The 21,257-nt window shown below is 43.5% G+C and overlaps 2 protein-coding genes across 4 annotated transcripts; one reads left to right on the top strand and one right to left on the bottom strand.

The window, feature by feature from the left end:
* Window positions 1–336: 336 nt before the first annotated feature.
* On the bottom strand, window positions 337–3,745 carry LOC112223796 (endonuclease domain-containing 1 protein). The gene is made up of 2 exons (XM_024387008.2): window positions 2,468–3,745; window positions 337–1,256 (listed from the first exon to the last, which is right to left on the bottom strand). The coding sequence occupies exons 1-2, from the start codon at window positions 2,759–2,761 to the stop codon at window positions 630–632; spliced, it is 921 nt and encodes a 306-aa protein (XP_024242776.1). The 5' UTR covers window positions 2,762–3,745; the 3' UTR covers window positions 337–629.
* A 5,929-nt stretch (window positions 3,746–9,674) lies between these two features.
* Window positions 9,675–13,274, top strand: LOC112223797 (UDP-glucuronosyltransferase 2A1-like). 3 transcript variants are annotated; one of them, XM_042305254.1, is made up of 2 exons: window positions 9,675–9,854; window positions 11,354–13,274. In XM_042305254.1, exon 2 carries the CDS (start codon window positions 11,363–11,365, stop codon window positions 12,968–12,970), a length of 1,608 nt encoding a protein of 535 aa, XP_042161188.1. In that variant the 5' UTR covers window positions 9,675–9,854; window positions 11,354–11,362; the 3' UTR covers window positions 12,971–13,274. The 3 variants fall into 3 exon arrangements, with proteins under 3 accessions (XP_042161188.1, XP_042161187.1, XP_042161186.1); XM_042305253.1 differs by having other exon boundaries at window positions 9,675–9,859; window positions 11,359–13,274; XM_042305252.1 differs by having other exon boundaries at window positions 9,675–9,859.
* Window positions 13,275–21,257: the final 7,983 nt, after the last annotated feature.

Here is a 21,257-nt window from a genome sequence, read left to right as displayed (position 1 = left end):
GACGAATCCCGGTTCTGGTTGCGTCATGCTCATGGCAGAGTTAGGATTTGGCGTAAGCAGCATGAGTCCATGGCCCCATCCTGCCTGGTGTCAACGGTACAGGCTTGTGACAGTGGTGTAATGGTGTGGGGAATGTTTTCCTGGCACACATAGTTCCTTGATACCAATTGAGCAATATTTGAACGCCACACCTTGTAGAATCCATGCCCTGAAGAGTTCAGGCTTTTCTGGAGGAAAATGGGCATCCAATCTGATACTAGATGGGTGTGCCTAATTAACTGGCAACTGAGTGTATGTCATAACTGTTTCCAATGCTTCAAAATGAGACTCTTGTAGTTTGACATTCAGTGACATTTTATTATGACATTTGGGACACATTTCATGTGTATTACATTATTTTGACACTGTTATATATAAAGTTTTACCATAATTTTGATATCCGTGATTTACATCTTACCTAGACTGTTGAGCAATCTAGACAATTTTAGGAGCACGTGTGCTAAAATTGAGGACATACTACTTGATATTAGTGCCAAATTAATTGAAAAAAATGTAATTTTGCTGTCTATGCACACATGATCCATTACATGAACTTGATAATCTATTAGATATGCATATGGTAGATATGGTCATTTTACCCCAGAGCATTGTTCATAAAACACACTGATGACGGTCCCAAATCGCTCCTTCAGGTACATCTCCAACGTATCCAGAGGCATACGCCTTACATCGTAACCCCAGAAACATTTGTGACTGCTTTTGTCAATGGGCACAATCTCTTCTGTGCTGTTTGGGTCATTGCGTCCAATAGCAGCATACGTGGGGAAAACCTTGCTAAGATTAACCTTGTTAAGTAGACTCTTGTTGTACTTAGGACAACAGTAGGCTGACCACATGTACTCCGGCACTGCCACTCGATGACCCTTGATCCAGTGCTTGTTGTCCAGGTAGGGAATAACCCCCGTCACAACGTAGGCCACACCGAGGCAGTAGGAGCCGAGAGTGTGGCTGACCTGGTTCTCCAGTGTCTCCCAGGGCCCGTTGTTGGAGCCAACCTTCTGAGGGACCACGTTGGTCAGGGTGAAGGTGGACAAGCGGTCCTCCTGGGTCCGGTGGTGAAGGCTGGGGTTGAGGTGCCCCCGAGTGTAGGAGGAGTTGGTATAGTCCAGCTGAACGGCCTGGCTGTTCACCACATTCGGGTCCAGCTCACCTAGTGGGAAGGGGGTCATGTTGCCATCCGCTGTGGCGTTGGCTAACTGGAAAGGGGAAATGTTGAGGGTCAACAAAGCATTAAGGGTTAGAAAATGGTAGTTTTTAAGAAGCTATCTTGTGTTGAATGTTGCAGTAAGTGGGGGCTTTCCCAACAAGACAAACCATGGCACAGTACATTTTGGCTTCAGTGAACTGAGAAACATAATTGTCTGCAGATGATGAGGCTCTGTGCCAACCACAAATGTGTCTGTTCTCGTTTTTTAAAAATGAGCATTTCCTCTTTTTAAATCTAGTACAGAACACTCCAGTCATGCTTGTTATTTACAAATAGCATAACAATTTCTTATTTTCAAAATTCTGTGTCATGCATAAACCAGTAGATTGTAATGGCTGTTAAATCACCCTCTGAATCCCAATTTCATTAAAGGGATATTACACTCTAAAATCTAATTTTGTCCGAAGTTTTTATAACTCCAAAGTAGTCTAATGTAAATATTTGAAAATCTGGAAATTATCTGGTGTTTACCTGTTCAATTAATTTTAGATTATAGAGTATAGCTGGATCTACAAAACAGATGGCTTGGGACATGGATTCATCTTGTCAATAGAATACTTTGTAGTCTGAAAACCCCGAACAAAGTTTGATTATGGGGTGTAATGTCCCTTCAAAGGGGAAGTTCAGAATTTTACAATTTAAAGGGATATTTGGGATTTTGGTAATCAGGCCATTTATGTACTTCGCTAGAGTCAGATGAACTTGTGGATACCATTTTATGTATCTGTGTCCATTATGAAGGAAGTTAGAGGTAGTTTTGCGAGCCAATATTAACTAGCGCAGTGACTGGAAGTCAGATATGGTAGCAGATGCCCATATACTTCCAGTCATTGCTCTAACGCTAGTTAGTAAGCATCTCTTAACTTCTTCATACTGGACACAGAGACATACAAATGGTATTCACAAGTTTATCTGACTCTGGGGAAATAAATAAAGGGCCTCATTGCCAAAATCCTGGAGTATCCCTTTAACTTTTAACAGCCACTACAAACATCAGTGAACTTTTGGCACTGCTAGCTAAAAATCAATAGGAGTGATAGGAGCAACCGTGTATTTTCCAAAATGCCATGGCCCAATCAAATGATATCTGCTCAATTATTTGGTTTTACATACTTAACGGTGATAGACTACTTTCAGGGTAAGGAAACATCTAACATCAAGTTTTAAAATACTTAACTTTCCCTTTAAGTAATTTGTTACCTGTGGCTCAAACATCCAGTTTGCTGGGGGCCTTTTCCCTTCTGGCGGGCTGAACATGTAGGCAGAGAACCTTGGCGAGCGTCGTGGGCGGCTGTACAGCGAGGCGAAGTGGTACTGGTTCCCATAGCGCTGACAGATGGGGGTCCCTGACAGACCCTTGGGGGGCCACGACCTGTAGAAGAAGTTCAGACATGGGGCGAAGTCCCCCACATCAGCAGCACAAAGGGACAACCAGCCTCCCAGAGCTAGAAGGGCCAAACCCACAGCATGAAGATATGCCATTCTGGTTAACATGCTGGAGCTGTTGCTGTAGTCTTCCAAAAATGTAAAAGATAGCAACACCCCAAAACAGGACTACAACTAGATGTATTCTTTCCAATTCATGGTGCCCTGTTATTCCAAGCTGATGCGTTTCAATACAAAGGTCTTTCTTACAGCTTCAGAGAAACGTGATCAGAAACTGTCCGCAAAGCCACAGAAAAACAACTAGAGAGGAGACATACGTATCTGCTATAGGTTCTCAATGCGGCACCCCTGTCTCATGCTGTCACACACTCGTGATACTTGGGGATTGGGAGGTTAGGGGTAGATTCATGGTTGACTAAGCGTTTGACTATTAACACTTATGCAAGGAGAGCGAGGGGGTGTTATGAAAGCAGCTTCCTTATTAATGGCACATGAGTCTCACTGAAACAGGAAGGATGCCTGGCCGCCTGGCCTCTTATGCACTATGTCTCTTACTAGAGAACGAGAAGAGCTGAACCAGCAAAGAGGGAAAACATTTTTAGTATGCACTCACATCCCCAAAGTGAGTCTGCTAAATGGAATATATTATTCATATTTTGTCAAGTTCGATTATGTTGATTTCATCTAGGATTCAATCAAAGGAGTATTGTCGACAGTGGGTCTTTAAAGGGAATTTCCCTGTTGTTCTTGGAGCACATTCGAGGTAAACTCTACGTGTGCCGGCTCAAACGCAAATGACCTTTAGAAATCAAGTACAATGTCGACAATGCTTCTTTAACTGAATCACAGGCCTTAGTTAACACAGGTGTTAATCATTGGACAAAAGTTGACGTCATTGCAGAACTGCGTTGTTGTCGAAGGTAAATCCACAGTAGCATGTTATCTCATGGTTAAACATTGGCTTGCACTTTTGAGTTGGTTTAAAGTCCAGTGCAGTCAAAAACAGGATTTTCTTGTGATTTATATACACTGGGTGTATAAACATTAAGAACACCTGCACTTTCCATGACATAGACTGACCAGGTAAATCCAGGTGAAAGCTATGATCCCTTATTGACGTCACTTGTTAAATCCACTTCAGTCGGTGTAGATGAAGGGGAGAAGACAGGTTGAATAAGGATTTTCAAGCCTTGAGATAATTGAGACATTGATTGTGTATGTGTGCAAATCAGAGGGTGAATGGGCAAGACAAAATATTTCAGTGCCTTTGAACAGTGTATGGTAGTAAGTGCCAGGTGCACCGGTTTGAGTGTGTCAAGATCTGCAACGCTGCTGGGTTTTTCACGCTCAACAGTTTCCCGTCTGTATAAAGAATGGTCCACCACCCAAAGGCCATCCAGCCAACTTGACATAACTGAGTCAACATGGGCCAGCATCCCTGTGGAACGATTTCGACACCTTGTAGAGTCCATGCCCCAATGAATTGAGGCTGTTCTGATGGCAAAAGGGGGTGCAACTCAATATTAGGAAGGTGTTCCTAATATTTTGTACACTCAGTATATATCTTCACACTATGAGGTTGAAATAATACTGTGAAATTATGAAAAATTGTAAGAGCTGATTAAAAAGGCAGCCTGAAATTACAGCCTATTTAGGTAGTATGGAGTTTTGGCCTGCCTGGTTACATCACTCGGCAGTAAATTAAGAAAGAGAGTTCCAAACTTCTCCGACAATAACAGTTTTCATTTCCCCCTTCCCACTGGGCACAATTGGGTAACATTTTAGTGAGGGCAATTGATTGATCTTGAGTGCTTTTTCAGTGACACACAACACAAGTATTTTTAATTTTTTTCAACTCTGATTTAATTAACCAAGATTAGAGAGTGTTCACACAAAATATGACATAATGAGACACTTAAGCATGCACGCACGTGAGTTAAAGGGCTTTCACACCAAATTGGCTTGGAGTGATTTTTCCTATGTCTGGCACATTTCCCCCTTAGTTTAGTTAGTTTGGACTGGTGTGAACACTCGGGAGCGTACTAAACAACGCACCACGGTTCGCTCAAAAAGACTGGTCTTGGTCCGATTCCATGGTGCGGTTCAATGCAGATGAGAACGCAGTCCAGACCAAACACAGGAAGGAACCAGAGGCGCGCAATATTATTAGTTGTTTGACGGCGAGCATTTGATGAAATGCACACTTACCATAACTTTATATCTCTGATACATTATGTGAGTAGCAGCATATTTATGAGCGCATCCGAGATGTGGGAGATGTGGGCTATTCTGGGTATATAGAATAGCTTACTGAATATAGGCTATTCACGTTGCAGTTAGAGCGGCTGTTGATCTGTTTCCTCCCGCATGTTATTCGAAGACCAAAACCAAACAAAAATAAAGTTTGGGACACACAAGTGATGCTTCATGATAATCATAGATGGATTAAATGTGAACATTTTTTTCCAGTAAAGAAATTACTTGCATGGACATGTGGTTTTGTTTAGGCATTTTAGTTCGTGTGACATTGTGAAACCAAGCGGGCCAAATAAAAATAGAATTACAACTCTAATTCTAACTATTGATGAGAACTACAGTGCATTCGGAAATGATTCAGTCCCCTTCCCCTTTTCCACATGTTCTTATGTTACAGCCTTATTCTAAAATTGATTAAATACATTTTTTTCCCTCATCAATCTACACACAATAGCCCATAATTTCAAGGCGAAAACAGTTTTTAGACATTTTGGCAAATGTATTAAATATAGAAAACAGAAATTCCTTGTTTACATAGGTATTCAGACCCTTTGCTATGAGACTCGAAATTCAGCTCAGGTGCATCTTGTTTCCATTGATCATCCTTGAGATGTTTCTACAACTTGATTGGAGCCCATGTGGTAAATTCAATTGATTGGACAGGATTTGGAAAGGCATACACCTGTCTATATAGGGTCTCACAGTTGACAGTGCATGTCAGAGCAAAAATCAAGCCATGGAGTCGAAGGAAATGTCCATAGAGCTCCGAGAAAGGATTGATCTGTGGAAGGGTACCAAAACATTTCTGCAGTAGTGAAGGTCCCAAAGAACACAGCGGCCTCCATCATTCTTAAATGGAAGAAGTTTGGAACCACCAAGACTCTTCCTAGAGCTGGCTGCCCGGCCAAATTGAGAAATCAGGGGAGAAGGCTTTATGTTAGAGTGGCCAGACGGAAGCAACTCCTCAGTAAAAGGCATGTGACAGCCTGCTTGGACTTTACCAAAAGGCACCTAAAGGACAAGATTCAAAACAAGATTCTCTGGTTTGATGAAACCAAGATTGAACTATTTGGCCTGAATGCCAAGCATCACGTCTGGAGGAAACCTGGCACCATCCCTACGGTGAAGCATGGTGGTGGCAGCTACATGTTGTGGGGATGTTTTTCAGCAGCTGGGACTGGGAGACTAGTCAGGATCGAGGGAAAGATGAACGGAGCAAAGTACAGAGAGATCTTTGATGAAAACCTGCTCCAGAGAGCTCAGGACCTCCGACTGGGGCGAAGGTTCACCTTCCGGCAGCAAAATGACCCTAAGCACACAGCCAAGACAATGCAGGAGTGGCTTCGAGACAAGTCTCTGAATGTCCTTGAGTGGCCCAGCTAGAGCCCGGACTTGAACCCGATCGAACATCTCTGGAGAGACCTGAAAATAGCTCTGCAGCGACACTGCCCATCCAACCTGACAGTGCTTGAGAGGATCTGCAGAGAATAATGGGAGAAACTCCCCAAATACAGGTGTGCCAAGCTTATAGCGTCATACCCAAGAATACTCGAGGCTGTCATCACTGGCAAAGGTACTTCAACAAAGTACTGAGTATAGGGTCTGGATACTTATGTAAATGTGACATTTCAGTTGTTGTTTTTTATATCAATTTGCAAACATTTCTAAAAACCTATTTTTGCTTTGTCATTATTGGGTATTGTGTGTAGGTTGATGAGGGAAAAAACAAATGTAATACATTTTAGAATAAGGCTGTAATGTAACAAAACTGGGAAAAAGTCAAGGTGTCTGAATACTTTCGAATGCACTGTATGTGTGAAAACACCCTTTAGTGGGGCCTATTGATTGATCTTGAGAGTTTTTTTTCAGTGACACACAAGTGTGTTAGTATTTTTCTGATCTCTGATCTGTGCATTTGTGTATCTGTGTATGTCGTTTGTGAAATGTTGTAGTCTTGGTTGATTCAATCAGATCAGAGTTGAGAAAAATACTAAACACTTGTTTTGTTTCACTGAAAAAGCACTCAAGATCAATCAATTGCCCTCACTAAAATTCTTAAAGGTTCAATGCAGCCCTTAACTCAATACCAAATCATTTCTGGGTAACACTTAAGTAACTTACTGTGATTGTTTTAATTTAAAATGGTAAAAAAGGAACAAGCAACAATTCTCAAGCAAGAATTTAGCTAGGACTGTCGAGAGTGCAAGCCAATCTTTAAAGGGATACTTTTATTGCGCTAGCGTTAGCACAATATAGACTTCCAGTCATTGCGCTAATGCTAGTTAGCATTGGCTCGTGAAACTATCTCTAACTTCCTTCATACTGGACATAGTGTCACACCCTGACCTTAGAGAGCTGTTTTAGTTCTCTATTTGGTTAGGTCAGGGTGTGATGTGGGGTGGGCATTTCTGTTTTATTTTCTATGTTTCTTTATTTCTATGTTTTGGCCGGGTATGGTTCTCAATCAGGGACAGCTGTCTATTGTTGTCTCTGATTGCGAATCATACTTAGGTAGCCCTTTTTCCCTCCTTTCAGTGTGGGTACTTATCTTTGTTAGTGGCACTTAGCCCTGTAAGCTTCACGGTTGTTTCTTCGTTTGTTGTTTTGTTGGCGACATTTAACAAATAAAAGGAAAATGTACGCTCACCACGCTGCACTTTGGTCCACTTCTTACGACGGCCGTGACACACACATAAAATGGAATCCGTTCATCTGTCTCTGGGGAAGTAGAGTTGACAAAATCCCTAAGTATCCATGAGATGACATGCTATTGTGGATTTACCGTCAACAAAAATGCAACTCTGCAATTTCAACATTTGTCCAATGATTAACTCCTGTGTTAACTAAGGCCGCGATTAAATGAAATAAGCATTTTTGACACTGTATGCCCACACAAACAGAGACACACACCCATTGCACCAGCTTGTGTAAATAAAGATTCTTAGTACAAGGGTTATTCCTGATGTGTGTAAAATACAGTGGGGAGAACAAGTATTTGATACACTGCCGATTTTGCAGGTTTTCCTACTTACAAAGCATGTAGAGGTCTGTCATTTCTATCATAGGTACACTTCAACTGTGAGAGATGGAATCGAAAACAAAAATCCAGAAAATCCCATTATATGATGTTTAAGTAATTAATTTGCATTTTATTGCATGACATAAGTATTTGATACATCAGAAAAGCAGAACTTAATATTTGGTACAGAAACCTTTGTTTGCAATTACAGAGATCATACGTTTCCTGTAGTTCTTGACCAGGTTTGCACACACTGCAGCAGGGATTTTGGCCCACTCCTCCATACAGACCTTCTCCAGATCCTTCAGGTTTCGGGGCTGTCGCTGGGCAATACGGACTTTCAGCTCCCTACAAAGATTTTCTATTGGGTTCAGGTCTGTAGACTGGCTAGGCCACTCCAGGACCTTGAGATGCTTCTTACAGAGCCACTCCTTAGTTGCCCTGGCTGTGTGTTTCGGGTCGTTGTCATCCTGGAAGACCCAGCCACGACCCATCTTCAATGCTCTTACTGAGGGAAGGAGGTTGTTGGCCAAGATCTTGCAATACATGGCCCCATCCATCCTCCCCTCAATACGGTGCAGTCATCCTGTCCCCTTTGCAGAAAAGCATCCCCAAAGAATGATGTTTCCACCTCCATGCTTCACGGTTGGGATGGTGTTTTCGGGGTTGTACTCATCCTTCTTCTTCCTCCAGTGGAGTTTAGACCAAAAAGCTCTATTTTTGTCTCATCAGACCACATGACCTTTTCCCATTCCTCCTCTGAATCATCCATATGGTAATTGGCAAACTTCAGACGGGCCTGGACATGCCCTGGCTTCAGCAGGGGGACCTTGTGTGCGCTGCAGGATTTTTATCCATGACGGCGTAGTGTGTTACTAATGGTTTTCTTTGACACTGTGGTCCCAGCTCTCTTCAGGTCATTGACCACGTCCTGCCGTGTAGATCTGGGCTGATCGCTCACCTTCCTCATGATCATTGATGCCCCACGAGGTTAGATCTTGCATGGAACCCCAGACCGAGGGTGATTGACCGTCATCTTGAACTTCTTCCATTTTCGAATAATTGCGCCAACAGTTGTTGCCTTCTCACCAAGCTGCTTGCCTTTTGTCCTGTAGCCCATCCCAGCCTTGTGCGGGTCTACAATTTAACCCTGATGTCCTTACACAGCTCTCTAGTCTTGGCCATTGTGGAGAGGTTGGAGTCTGTTTGATTGAGTGTGTGGACAGGTGTCTTTTATACAGGTAATGAGTTCAAACAGCTGCAGTTAATACAGGTAATGAGTGGAGAACAGGATGTGAGAGCCGGAATTCTTACTGGTTGGTAGGTGATCAAATACTTATGTCATGCAATAAAATGCAAATTAATTACTTAAAAATCATACAATGTGATTTTCTGGATTTTTGTTTTAGATTCCGTCTCTCACAGTTGAAGTGTACCTATGATAAAAATGACAGACCTCTACATGCTTTATAAGTAGGAAAACCTGCAAAATCGGCAGTGTATCAAATACTTGTTCTCCCCACTGTATGTCTCTTTATTATGTTTAGCAATTCTTTCTATTGCTTTGTTATAGAATGTTGTTTCCCTGAGAATGCCTGTTAGCAGTTTATCTCAGTCACAGCAGGCTATGTTTTTTTATATACCTTGAGGTGGGAAACATTGTTCAGTGCATGGAAGGAAATTGAGGGGGTGGAGTCAGGAAGGGATGGAAATGTTGTTGCAGTGGGGAAGAGAGGCTGCCTAGTTGTCCCCCCCACTCTCTCTCTCGCTCTCTCACACACACACACAAATCTGCTGTCCCTTGTGAATAGACATTCTTTTCTCCCCTCACTTTAACCTCTCCCACATTATACCACATACCAAGACTGCCAGCTCCAGTAAGGATCAGAAGGGGCTCAAAGTACGCTGCTGCTCAGAGCTTGTGAAGTAAGGTAGGCTACAATGTTCTCTTCCTTCTCTTATCTTGACAATAACTCAATATCTTTGCATACGATATTTGATATAGCCACTGGATCACTTAGGTATTTTTAATTCCTATTTGTGGACTGTTGGATTGTCTCTTCTTCATACATTTACTGTATTATTTTAATGTGCTTACAGGACCATTTGAATAGGTAGTGTTGTCTTTTAAATGCATAGTTCTCTGAGTTAAATGTTGAGGTTTACCCCTTTCCCCCCATGGGACTTTGGTGAAGAGGATATGTGCTCGACCATTAGTGGTCACTTGGGGACCATGCTCTTGTATGCTGGTGTTAAGTCCCCCCTCTGCTGCAGTGTATGCCCTAGATAATAGGGAATGTGTGGTTGTATAGGAGATTAGCCACAATATGCATTTCATCAGGACTTTAAACTCAGTTCATCTCTTGACAAAAAGTACATAGCCTACTAAGGCTGAAATGTGTAATCCACAGTTCCAGTATTTTGCTTAGTTGCGTAAGACGAGAACATCACTAAGTGCAACATTCTCTGCCAGTTACCTTTTTTTCCCCCTTCTATTTCTTTTCTTTTTACAAGAAAGAGTCATGTTTTTCCCCCAATCTGAGCATTGTAGCTTTACCATCAGCAGTATAAGGATTACTTATGGACCATGACTTTGAAATGAAATGAAATGAAATAATAATTTCTGCTCTTAAAAGCCTGCTATATAAAATGAAGTGCCCTTTAATATAGACCACATGTAAAATCCAATAAATCAGATTTTTAACATGAATAAAGACTTGCTAAAGTGCCAAAGTTCAACATTTTGGCATGTCCCTCTGTGCCTCCCCCCTCCCCCATGACTTTATACTTATTTTGTTGCTTTGACATAATGATTATTTTTAAGGTAAAAAAAAAAAAAAAAAACCTGTCCCTCATTTGAAGGTCAACACTGTTATGTGAACTTAACTTTTTCGATAATATGGTGAAACTATTCCTTTTTAAATATATATTTTTTAAACATTGCACATCCACTATGAAAATCATAGAGTAAAAGCAGGTCAGCTGGTTCTACTCTTTTGTCCATTTTCTGGTGTTTTGTGGTGGAAACTGAGCGGGTCGAGCATATCACGTCAACCTTGTTACCCAAAGATAGACAAGCTAGAAATGTTGTAAGATAATTATTTGGGTGAAGCTTGCATTCAATTGCCCCTCCTTGTTGCATACAACAATCTTCCATTCCTCCTGGCTGATTATGGCTGATTTAAAAGGACATCGTCAACCCTGTTACTTTCTTTGGAACTGAATAGGCACTTACTATAGTTTTTATTTTTTAAGATGTGAAAAGTTTTTTTCATTAAGTTGAACATGTGCTCTTTCTGACATAATGTTAAAATTATGTGAAATAAAAAGTATACTTTTTTTCACAAAGTTGTACTACCCAAAAGGGACTAATTTCATGCAATGAACCTAATACATTATGACATCATTCCCCTCATTCTTCCCAGAGTAGAACAATGAGTGGCCTGAACGGGGTGACCGGTTTCGTCCTTGCGGTTTCGGTGGCCTTCCTCGGTGGCCCTCCAGGGGCTCTTGGGGGCAACATCCTCATCTTCCCCTTGGATGGCAGCCACTGGGTCAACATGAACCTCCTGATCGAGGGACTTCACGCCCGGGGTCACCAGGTCACTGTGGTGCGCTCGGCCAGCAGTTGGTACATCAAGGAGTCGTCGCCCCACTACCGCTCTATCTCCATCACTGTGCCTGGGGGCATGGACATTGAAAAACAAGACTTCTTTGCGTCCTTCCTCGTCAAAATGCTGCAGATCCAAAGGGAAGGCGCATCGCCTTTGGCTTTTGTGTCCTTCTACTCGTACATGCTGTCGGCGTTGTCAGGAATGCACCAGCAGGCCAGTCAGTTTGTGGTGGAGATGTTTGAGAACAAGGCTTTGATGCAGAGCCTGAGGGATAGCCAGTACGACGTGGTACTCTTGGACCCGGGGCTACCCGTCGGGGTCCTGGTCGCCCATAAGCTTGGGCTACCCACTGTCTTCAATGTTCGCTGGATCACCAGCGGAGAGGGGCATTTCGTGGTGGCCCCCTCGCCCATGTCCTATGTCCCCACCGCTGGTTATGCCTCTTCGGACAAAATGACCTTCTGCCAGAGAGTTGGGAATGTGTTCATCTACCTCCTCAACATGATCATTGATATGTTTGTGATCAGCCCACACTACGATAGGCTGGTGAAGAATTACTTTGAGCCAGGTACAAACTTCTACCACCTTCTGCAGGGGACGGACCTCTGGCTCATGCGGGTGGACTTTGTGTTCGAGTTCCCCCGGCCCACCATGCCCAACATTGTCTACATTGGAGGCTTCCAATGTAAACCCTCTAAACCTCTACCGACAGAGCTGGAGGAGTTTGTCCAGAGCTCGGGAGAACACGGGGTTATCTTGATGTCACTGGGAACTCTTGTCAAAGGCTTGCCCGTGGAGATCACCTCGGAGATCGCCGCCGCTTTTGCCCAACTTCCCCAGAAGGTCATCTGGAGGCACATGGGCAAGCAACCCATCGGCCTGGGCAACAACACCCTGCTGGTCAATTGGATGCCCCAGAACGACCTCCTGGGCCACCCCAAGGTCAAGGCCTTTGTGGCCCACGGTGGCACCAATGGCCTTTACGAAGCCATGTACCACGGGGTGCCGGTGGTGGGGCTTCCGCTGCTCTTCGACCAGTTCGAGAACGTCTTACGCCTGGAGGTGCGTGGAGCGGCCAAGGTGCTTGAAGTCACCAAGATCTCCAGCCAGAGCTTCTTGGAGGCTGTACAGGAAGTCCTCCACAATCCGTCCTACAGGACCAGTATGGAGCGGCTCTCAAGCCTGCACCGGGACAAGCCCATGCATCCTCTGGACACCGCCCTCTTCTGGATTGAATTTGTGATGAGACACAAAGGGGCCGCCCACCTGCGAACAGAGTCTTACAAGATGCCCTGGTACTCCTATCATTCACTGGATGTGATTGGATTCCTACTGGCTGTTTTGTTTGTGCTGGTAGCCATTACTGTGGGTTCAATCTACTTCCTGTGCCTCAGACTATGCAGGAAGCGTAAACCCAAACAGGAGTAACGATTGGCTCTTGAATACAAGTGACCTCACTTCTTACCATATGACTGTGAACAAATAAGTTCCCCTTTTTCCTCTCAAACATGTATTTTGGTACGCAACAAGACAACAACAGGATATCTTCATAAAGTACCAGTGTTTTTATAGGTTTACATGTATAAAGAGAGCTCACTTTGATTTTTAGCATATATTTTGCATTACCATTGTGCTTTAGCCTTATAACTTTTAAACTCCTATGGTGACTGGGATGACTGTGAGCACTAGAGTTTGATTCTTTATGATGAAATAAAATGGTTATAAATAACGATATCTGTCACCTTTATTGTGGTGTACCATTTGCTGGGAGATTTTAAGTCACTGGTGTCTTAGACCTAGGACAGAACCAATCCTAACCTGAGATAAACACATATGATATCAATGTATGATTTATGAAAAGTTCTCAAGTTCAAGAATCCAGCCCATTTGGAATAGCAGTAAAAAAATATGTAAATACATACACATGGATGCAATACAAAGGCTAGACTAATGGCTGTGTCAAAATAGTTGAAAATATTGGTGGGATATTTACATTAGGATGAAATTGGAGACTGTATAAAAGTTTGTGGGAGTTTTTTAAAAATAGTCACATGATCCATCCTGCCAGGAGTTAAGCTCTCTCTCTCTCTCTCTCTCTCTCTCTATGGTGTCAATGTGTCCACAATCCTCCCCAAAAGGGTTGTCTAACTTCCAGTAATCTGGCTCTCTTCCTCCCCCAGGTCTGCTCAACCAGTACCTATAGGAGTTGATGATACAATTCAGTTATTTGGTAACACTTTATAGTGACTCTCATAAATAAGCTTTAACCGTAGGATGTATTGTAAACATGGCGCCCCAAGAATTCATATGCCGGGTCAAAATGACCCGATAATGTAATATCTGTGTTTTATTTATATGGGTCTAAAATATTATCCATTTTGTGGAACATAATTATTTTGAGTGATGATTCGCACCTTTCAATAATTATTTTATTGTTTGACATTTTTTTTGTCACTCTTCAACAGTTTGATATACATTTCAATGATAACATATTATGAAAATTCACAACAACTATTTAAAATATTAGCATATTTTTCTTCAACCTTTTCATAAGTTTCACATTCAACCTTTTAGTGTGAAGAACAAAAGAAAACCACCTTAAGCATGATTGATTATATTTCCAAAAATGTATTTGAAAATCCAAAGTTCATCATCAATATAAACGACAACATTAACAATTGTGAATTTAGAAAGCATGAACACTAGAAGGAACAAAGTGTGCGTGTGTGTGTGATGCTTACTTATGCTGTGTTGTTGTAGCATTTGCTGTCATTAAATGTGAAGGACTGTATGTTATCAAATCAATTCTCTATTTGTAATTGAATTATGCGATTAAACTAATCATGTAACTTTAATTAACTAGGAAGTTGGAGCACCACGGGAAAATGTTTAAAGAGTCTCTATTTCCCAAATTCATTCTTCAGATATTTTCTTATCTTATCGATTAGTCACATATTAATGTATTATTACCTCATCAGTCATATTCTGAATGTTGCAAACCCTTGGATATCTGCACGAACCCTAGCATAGATCATGAATCAGCGATATACAAATTGGCTTAATTATTTATTTACTAACTAACTTAATCAATCTCAGAATTACATAAACACACACACAATAGGTCATACATTGGTTACTATGTTATTCAAATAAAAAGTCCCTAGTGGACGAAACCGATATGATGGCTTGGTAGACAAGGGAAAGGGGTGGGGACAGCTCAAGAGCGGGAAACTCAGAGCTGGTAACTACACTCATAGAAATTGCTAATACTTTGAACATGAACAACCACTCATTCGAAAAGAAATTGCAATTGACATGTTTACGAGTGTATGCCTTTGCTGTCCCTCTCTGCGATCGCCGGTCCGCTGCTGGATAGTCAGTCGACAGAAAGCCTCTGGTTTGTCCATCAGAGATCAAAGTCTGTTGTAGGTTGTTATAATGGATACTTCAGAGTACCATTCGGAAATGTTCTTAGGACGGATGCGTTTACCAGACTAAAGTATTTAAACAGCTGCAGCCTGAATAATTGGTCTTTAGTTTGTAGATTTCTTCACTATTTCAGAATGGGGATGACCTCCACGTTCTCTGATCTTGTCCTTTGGTAGGGTTGCCAAGCATTTCAACATGTAGCGACAGCTACAGGTTTTCTGATCTAATGTACATTTTGTTGGGAGTCCTTTATAAGCACTCGCCTTGGAGGGCGGTTCCATGACGTTTGGGTATAATGTCTGTTCTCACGGAGACGTGGCCATTGGCTAGTTAAAATGTTATATGGTAACCCATACTCTCATTTAGAAGGCTAACATCACATTTCATCTTTTCAAAAGTATTTCTATACTCAATAATTTATTTTATACAACATTCAGATGCAAACACCATAAATGAGAAGCATATACAAACAAAGAAACAGTAAAGTGTGTCTCCTGTCCTTCATGAGGTCACCAAATGAAACAAACTGGACATGGCTGTCCCTTAACCACGGTCCATTTCAACTGCTTGGAATACAGAAATACTGTTAAATTATTCAACCTTTTAATGTCAAAGTGTGTTCCACCATTATATTCCAATCTCGAACACTACAGAGCATAGAGGCAGCGTATTTTACGACGGCCATAAAGTGCAACCACTGCAACCTGATCCTTCAGATCTTCACAGGAGAGTCTTAGTCCAAGCATGTGACGGTGCTCTTTGCAGACGGGTGTGTTTGCACTGAGAACACCAGCAGCTCAAATCAAATCAAATTGCATTGGTCACATACAGTACACATGGTGCAGATGTTATTGCGAGTGCAACAAAATGCTTGTGCTTCTAGTTCTGACAGTGCAGTAATATCTAACAAGTAATGTAACAATTCCACAAAAACGACCTAATACACCCAAATCTAAGTAAAAGGATTGAATAAGAATGTATACATATAAATATATGGATGAGCGATGACTGAGCGGCATAGGCTAAGATGCAATAGATGGTATAAAATACAGTATATACATATGAGATGAGTAATGCAAGATATGTAAACATTATTGAAGTGGCATTATGAAAGTGACTAGTGATCCATTTTTTAAAGTGGCCAATGATTTCAAGTCTTTATGTAGGCAGCAGTCTCTCTGTGTTAGTGATGGCTGTTTAACAGTGTGATGGCCTTGAGATAGAAGCGGTTTTTCAGTCTCTCGGTCCCAGCTTTGATGCACCTGTACTGACTTCACCTTCTGGATGGTAGCAGGGTGAACAGGGAGTGGCTCGGGTGGTTGTTGTTCTTGATGATCTTTTTGGCCTTTCTGTGACATCGGGTGCTGTAGGTGAACTGGAGGGCAGGTTGTTTGCCCCCGGTGATTGTGCAGACCGCACCACCCTCTGGAGAGCCTTGCGGTTGTGGGCGGTGCAGTTTCCGTACCAGGTTGTAATACAGCCCGACAGGATGCTCTCAATTGTGCATCTGTAAAAGTTTGTGAGGGTTTTAGGTGACAAGCCACATTTCTTCAGGCTCCTGAGGTTGAAGAGGCGCTGTTGCGCCTTCTTCACCACACTGTCTGTGTGGGTTGTCACGCTGGTATAAAGGATTTGGAGATAGGAGCAGGAATACACAACAGGGGTTTTAAAATACACTGAAAACAAACACGTATACAAAACACTGGGCTGTACCCAAACAAAAGAGCGAGGGTAAACCTCGTTGAATGACACGGGACGATACCCATAATACACAGTATATAAAGCACATATAATAGCTGCATCAACGCCTAGGTACTCACACGACAAATGGACATGGGAACAATAACCGACAAGGACAGAGGGGACAGAGGGCACATACAGTTGTAGTTGGACGTTTGCATACACCTTAGCCAAATACATTTAAACTCAGTTTTTCACAATTCCTGACATTTAATCCTAGTAAAACATCACTGTCTTAGGTCAGTTAAGATCACCACTTTATTTTAAGAATGTTAAATGTCAGAATAATGGTAGAGATAATCATTTATTTCAGCTTTTATTTCTTTCATCACATTCCCAGTGGGTCAGAAGTTAACATACACTCAATTAGTATTTGGTAGCATTGCCTTTAAATTGTTTATCTTGGGTCAAATGTTTTGGGTAGCCTTCCACAAGCTTCCCACAAGTTGGGTGAATTTTGGCCCATTTCTTCTGACAGAGCTGGTGTAACTGAGTCAGGTTTGTAGGCCTCCTTGCTCGCACACACTTTTTCAGTATAGAATTGAGGTCAGGGCATTGTGATGGCCACTCCAATACTTTACTTTGTCCTTAAGCCATTTGGCCACAACTTTGGAAGTATGCTTGGGGTCATTGTCCATTTGGAAGACCCAAGCTTTAACTTCCTGACTGATGTCTTTTAGATGTTGCTTCAACATATCCACATAAATGTCCTTTCCTCATGATGCCATCTATTTTGTGAAGTGCACCAGTCCCTCCTGCAGCAAAGCACCCCGACAACATGATGCTGCCACCCCCGTGCTTCACGGTTGGGATGGTGTTCTTCGGCTTGCAAGCATCCCCCTTTTTCCTCCGAACATAATAATGGTCATTATGGTCAAACAGTTCTATTTTTGTTTTATCAGACTAGAGGACATTTCTCCAAAAAGTACGATCTTTGTCCACCTGTGAAGTTATCTGTCTTTTTTATGGCAGTTTTGGAGCAGTGGCTTCTTTCTTGCTGAGTGGCCTTTCAAGTTATGTCGATATAAGACTCGTTTTACTGTGGATATAGATACTTTTGTACCTGTTTCCTCCAGCATCTTCTGACAAGGTATTTTGATGTTGAATATATGGTAAGACACATATTGTCTGGGATTGATTTGCCGTTTTCACACAACGTTACGTTCATCTCTAGGAGACAGAACGCGTCTCTTTCCTGAGCGGTATGACGGCTGTGTGGTCCCATGGTGTTTATACTGATTTCTTTTGATTTTCCCATGATGTCACGCAAAGAGGCACTGAGTTTGAAGGTAGGCCTTGAAATACATCCACAGGTACACCTCCAATTCAGTCAAATTACGTCAATTAGCCTATCAGAAGCTTCTAAAGCCATGATATAATTTTCTGGAATTTTCCAAGCTGTTTAAAGGCATAATCAACTTAGTGTATGTAAACTTCTGACCCACTGGAATTGTGATACAGTGAATTTTAAGTGAAATAATCTGTCTGTAAGCAATTGTTGGAAAAATGACTTGTGTCATGCACGAAGTAGATGTTCTAACCAACTTGCCAAAATTATAGTTTGTTAACAAGAAATGTGTGGAGTGGTTGAAAAACGGGTTTTAATGACTCCAACCTAAGTGTATGTAAACTTCCGACTTCAACAGTATAAAACATACTAATCAGGGGAAATGGAAACCAGGTGTGTGTAATCAGACAAGACAGCCCGGGGTTGATGATAATGAATCCCGTTCAGTGAAGCCTAGAAAGCCGGTGACGTAGACCTCTGGAACTGGTGAACAGAATGAGCAGCAGTACGGGGGGATCCGTGACAGTACCCAGGGACCAGGCACCACTGGCCTGAGGAGAGACACATGAAAGGTCGTGTTAATGCGGTAATCAACAGGGAGTTGTAAACGGTATGTTACCTCATTAACACTCCTCGGGGCTTTAAACGGCCCCACAATCCATGGGCTAGGCTTCCGGCAGGGCAGTCGGAGGGGAGGTTCCGGGTGGAGAGCTAGACCCGGTTGCCTGGGGAGAAAACAGGCGCCTCACTGCGGTGGCAGTAGGCCTGTTCCTTGTGCCGATGCACGGCGTGCTGGAGATGAGTGTGCTCAGCGTTCCAGATCTCCTCAGCGCACCGAAACCACTCACCCACCGCAGGAGCCTCGGTCTGGCATGGATGCCAAGGTCCCAGCACCAGCTGATAGCCCAACACACACTGGAAAGGAGTGAGGTTAGTGGACGAGTGGCTGAGGGAATTCTGGGCGTACTACGCCCAAGGAAGAAAATCTGCCCACTCCCCTAGCCGATCCTGACAGTAACACAGCAGGAACCTGCCCACCTCCTCGTTGACCCTCTCCACCTGCCCATTAGCTTGAGACCGATACCCAGAGGTGAGACTGACCGTGACCCCCAGGCGTTCCATGAACGCCTTCCATACCCTTGAGGTAAACTGAGGGCCACGATCTGACACAATATCTATCCTCAGGGATACTGTAGTGCCAGAAGACGTGCGTAAAAAGGGCCTCCGCAGTTTGCATGGCCGACGGAAACCCAGGCAGAGGAAGGAGGCGACAAGCTTTGGAAAACCGGTCCACAACGACGAGAATGTTGGTGTTCCCTGGGGAGGGGGGAAGGTCAGGGGCAAAGTCCACGAGAGGTGAGTCCAGGGTCATTGTGGAACCGGCAGGGGAAGGAGCTATCCATAAGGGAGGTGTCTGGGTATCTTAGACTGAGCACAGATGGAACCCGGAACCCGGGGTCTCCACTCCCTGACTCTCCTCTGCGAGACAGGGTGTCCGCCTTCACATTATTCAAGCCTGGCCTATAGAAAATCGTGAATTGGAACTTGGCGAAGAATAGAGCCCACCTGGCCTGTCTCGGGTTTAGCCTCTTCGCTGCCCTGATGTACTCCAGGTTGCGGTGGTCCATCCACACCAGGAAAGGGTGTTTGGACCCCTCAAGTCAGTGCCTCCACGCCTTCAGAGCCTTCTTGACCGCCAAGAGTTCCTAGTCCACTACGTCGTAGTTCCTGCAGAGCCGCAGCTTTAGAGGGGTTCCGGTACGCTGGGACAGCACGGCCCTGATTCCTACTTCGGAGGCATCCACCTTGACGATGAAGGGGAGTGAGAGTAAGGATGTGCCAACACGGGAGCTGTGGTGAAACGTGCCTTCAGGGTCTCGAATGCCCTCTCCGCCTCTGCTGTCCAACAAAGTCACTGGGGACCTCCTCTCAGCAGGGAGGGAAGAGGCGCGACCACTCCTTGATGTCTCTCTGGAAAGCAACCCTTTCCATAATTTAGTCTACCTTGTTATCTAGAGACTGGACATTGGCGAGTAATATACTAGGAAGCGGTGGGTGGTGTGCACGCCTCCTAAGTCTGACCAGGAGGCCGCTCCGTTTACCTCTTCTGCAGTGACGTTGTTTTGGGTCTGCCTCTGGAATCAGATCAAATGCCCTGGGTGGTGGTGCGAACAAAGGATCCGCTTCGGGCAGAGCTTGCATCTCTTCCTCTTCTGGCCCTGGCTGCTCTGAGTGGTGGTGGCATGGCTCTCTTTCATCACCCCACATCTTTTCATTGACTCAGTTCTTCTATGGAGTTGGGATCTCTGCAGCACTCCAACAATCAAGCCTTTATGGTACAGGCAGATGGAAGCCACTCCTCAGTAAAAGGCACATGACAGCCTGCTTGAAGTTTGCCAAAAGGCACCTAAAGGACTCTCAGACTATGAGAAACAAGATTCTCTGTTCTGATGAAACCAAGACTGAACGGATGGAATGCCAAGTGTCATGTCTAGAGGAAAGCTGCTCATCCACTGTGACGAAGTCGTTGGGGATGAACCTTCCCCTACAGTTTGCTAGGAAAATGTCCCACACATACCGGAAGGCTGCCAGGTGGTCCGTTGCTTCTTTGAACACTCTGGTACTCTTGTCATCAAGCCTCACGTAGTGTCGGATATCCTCATATCTTCTGACCGAGATGGTGGCCTTATACTTTGGATTCTGCAGTGCACCCAAAACTAGCTCTCATGTGGAGACATCCCACCTTTTCTCCAGGCCGGTGAGGAGGGTTAAACCAATAAAGGCCTTTAGTTGCTCTTTGTTGACCTCTCTCCACTCTGTCCCTTTTGCTGTCGCTTTTCCCCGTCCTTCTAAATTTGTACACTTTAGGACCTCCTCAATGATGTTGTCACTAATGAACAGCTCGCAGGCAACTTTTGGTGACACAACTGTTGACCCTGGCACAGGCCCTGGGCAGCTCCTCAGGATGTTATGGCTTCTGGTCCTGCCTTTAGTGTGGGGGGGTGTTCACTCCAGTAAGACCCCTTTTTACTCAGCTGGACTACCAGGTGCATCCACAACTCCAACTTGACCCACAGGCACGCAGTCTGTATCATCTGAATTGGATACCTCATATTCTGAGTCAGAGGCGCCAATGGCTTCCTCATCCAGCATCTGTAAAAACATTTTGGTTGTATATCTGGCAACATTCTTATGAAACTCCTTTTTTAATTTACCTTTATTTTACTAGGCAAGTCAGTTAAGAACAAATTCTTATTT

This window comes from Oncorhynchus tshawytscha, linkage group LG24 (assembly GCF_018296145.1).
Source record: "Oncorhynchus tshawytscha isolate Ot180627B linkage group LG24, Otsh_v2.0, whole genome shotgun sequence".
Lineage (NCBI taxonomy): Eukaryota > Metazoa > Chordata > Actinopteri > Salmoniformes > Salmonidae > Oncorhynchus > Oncorhynchus tshawytscha.
Note: the sequence above shows the minus strand (reverse complement) of the source record. Positions and strands in the feature narration are given on the sequence as shown.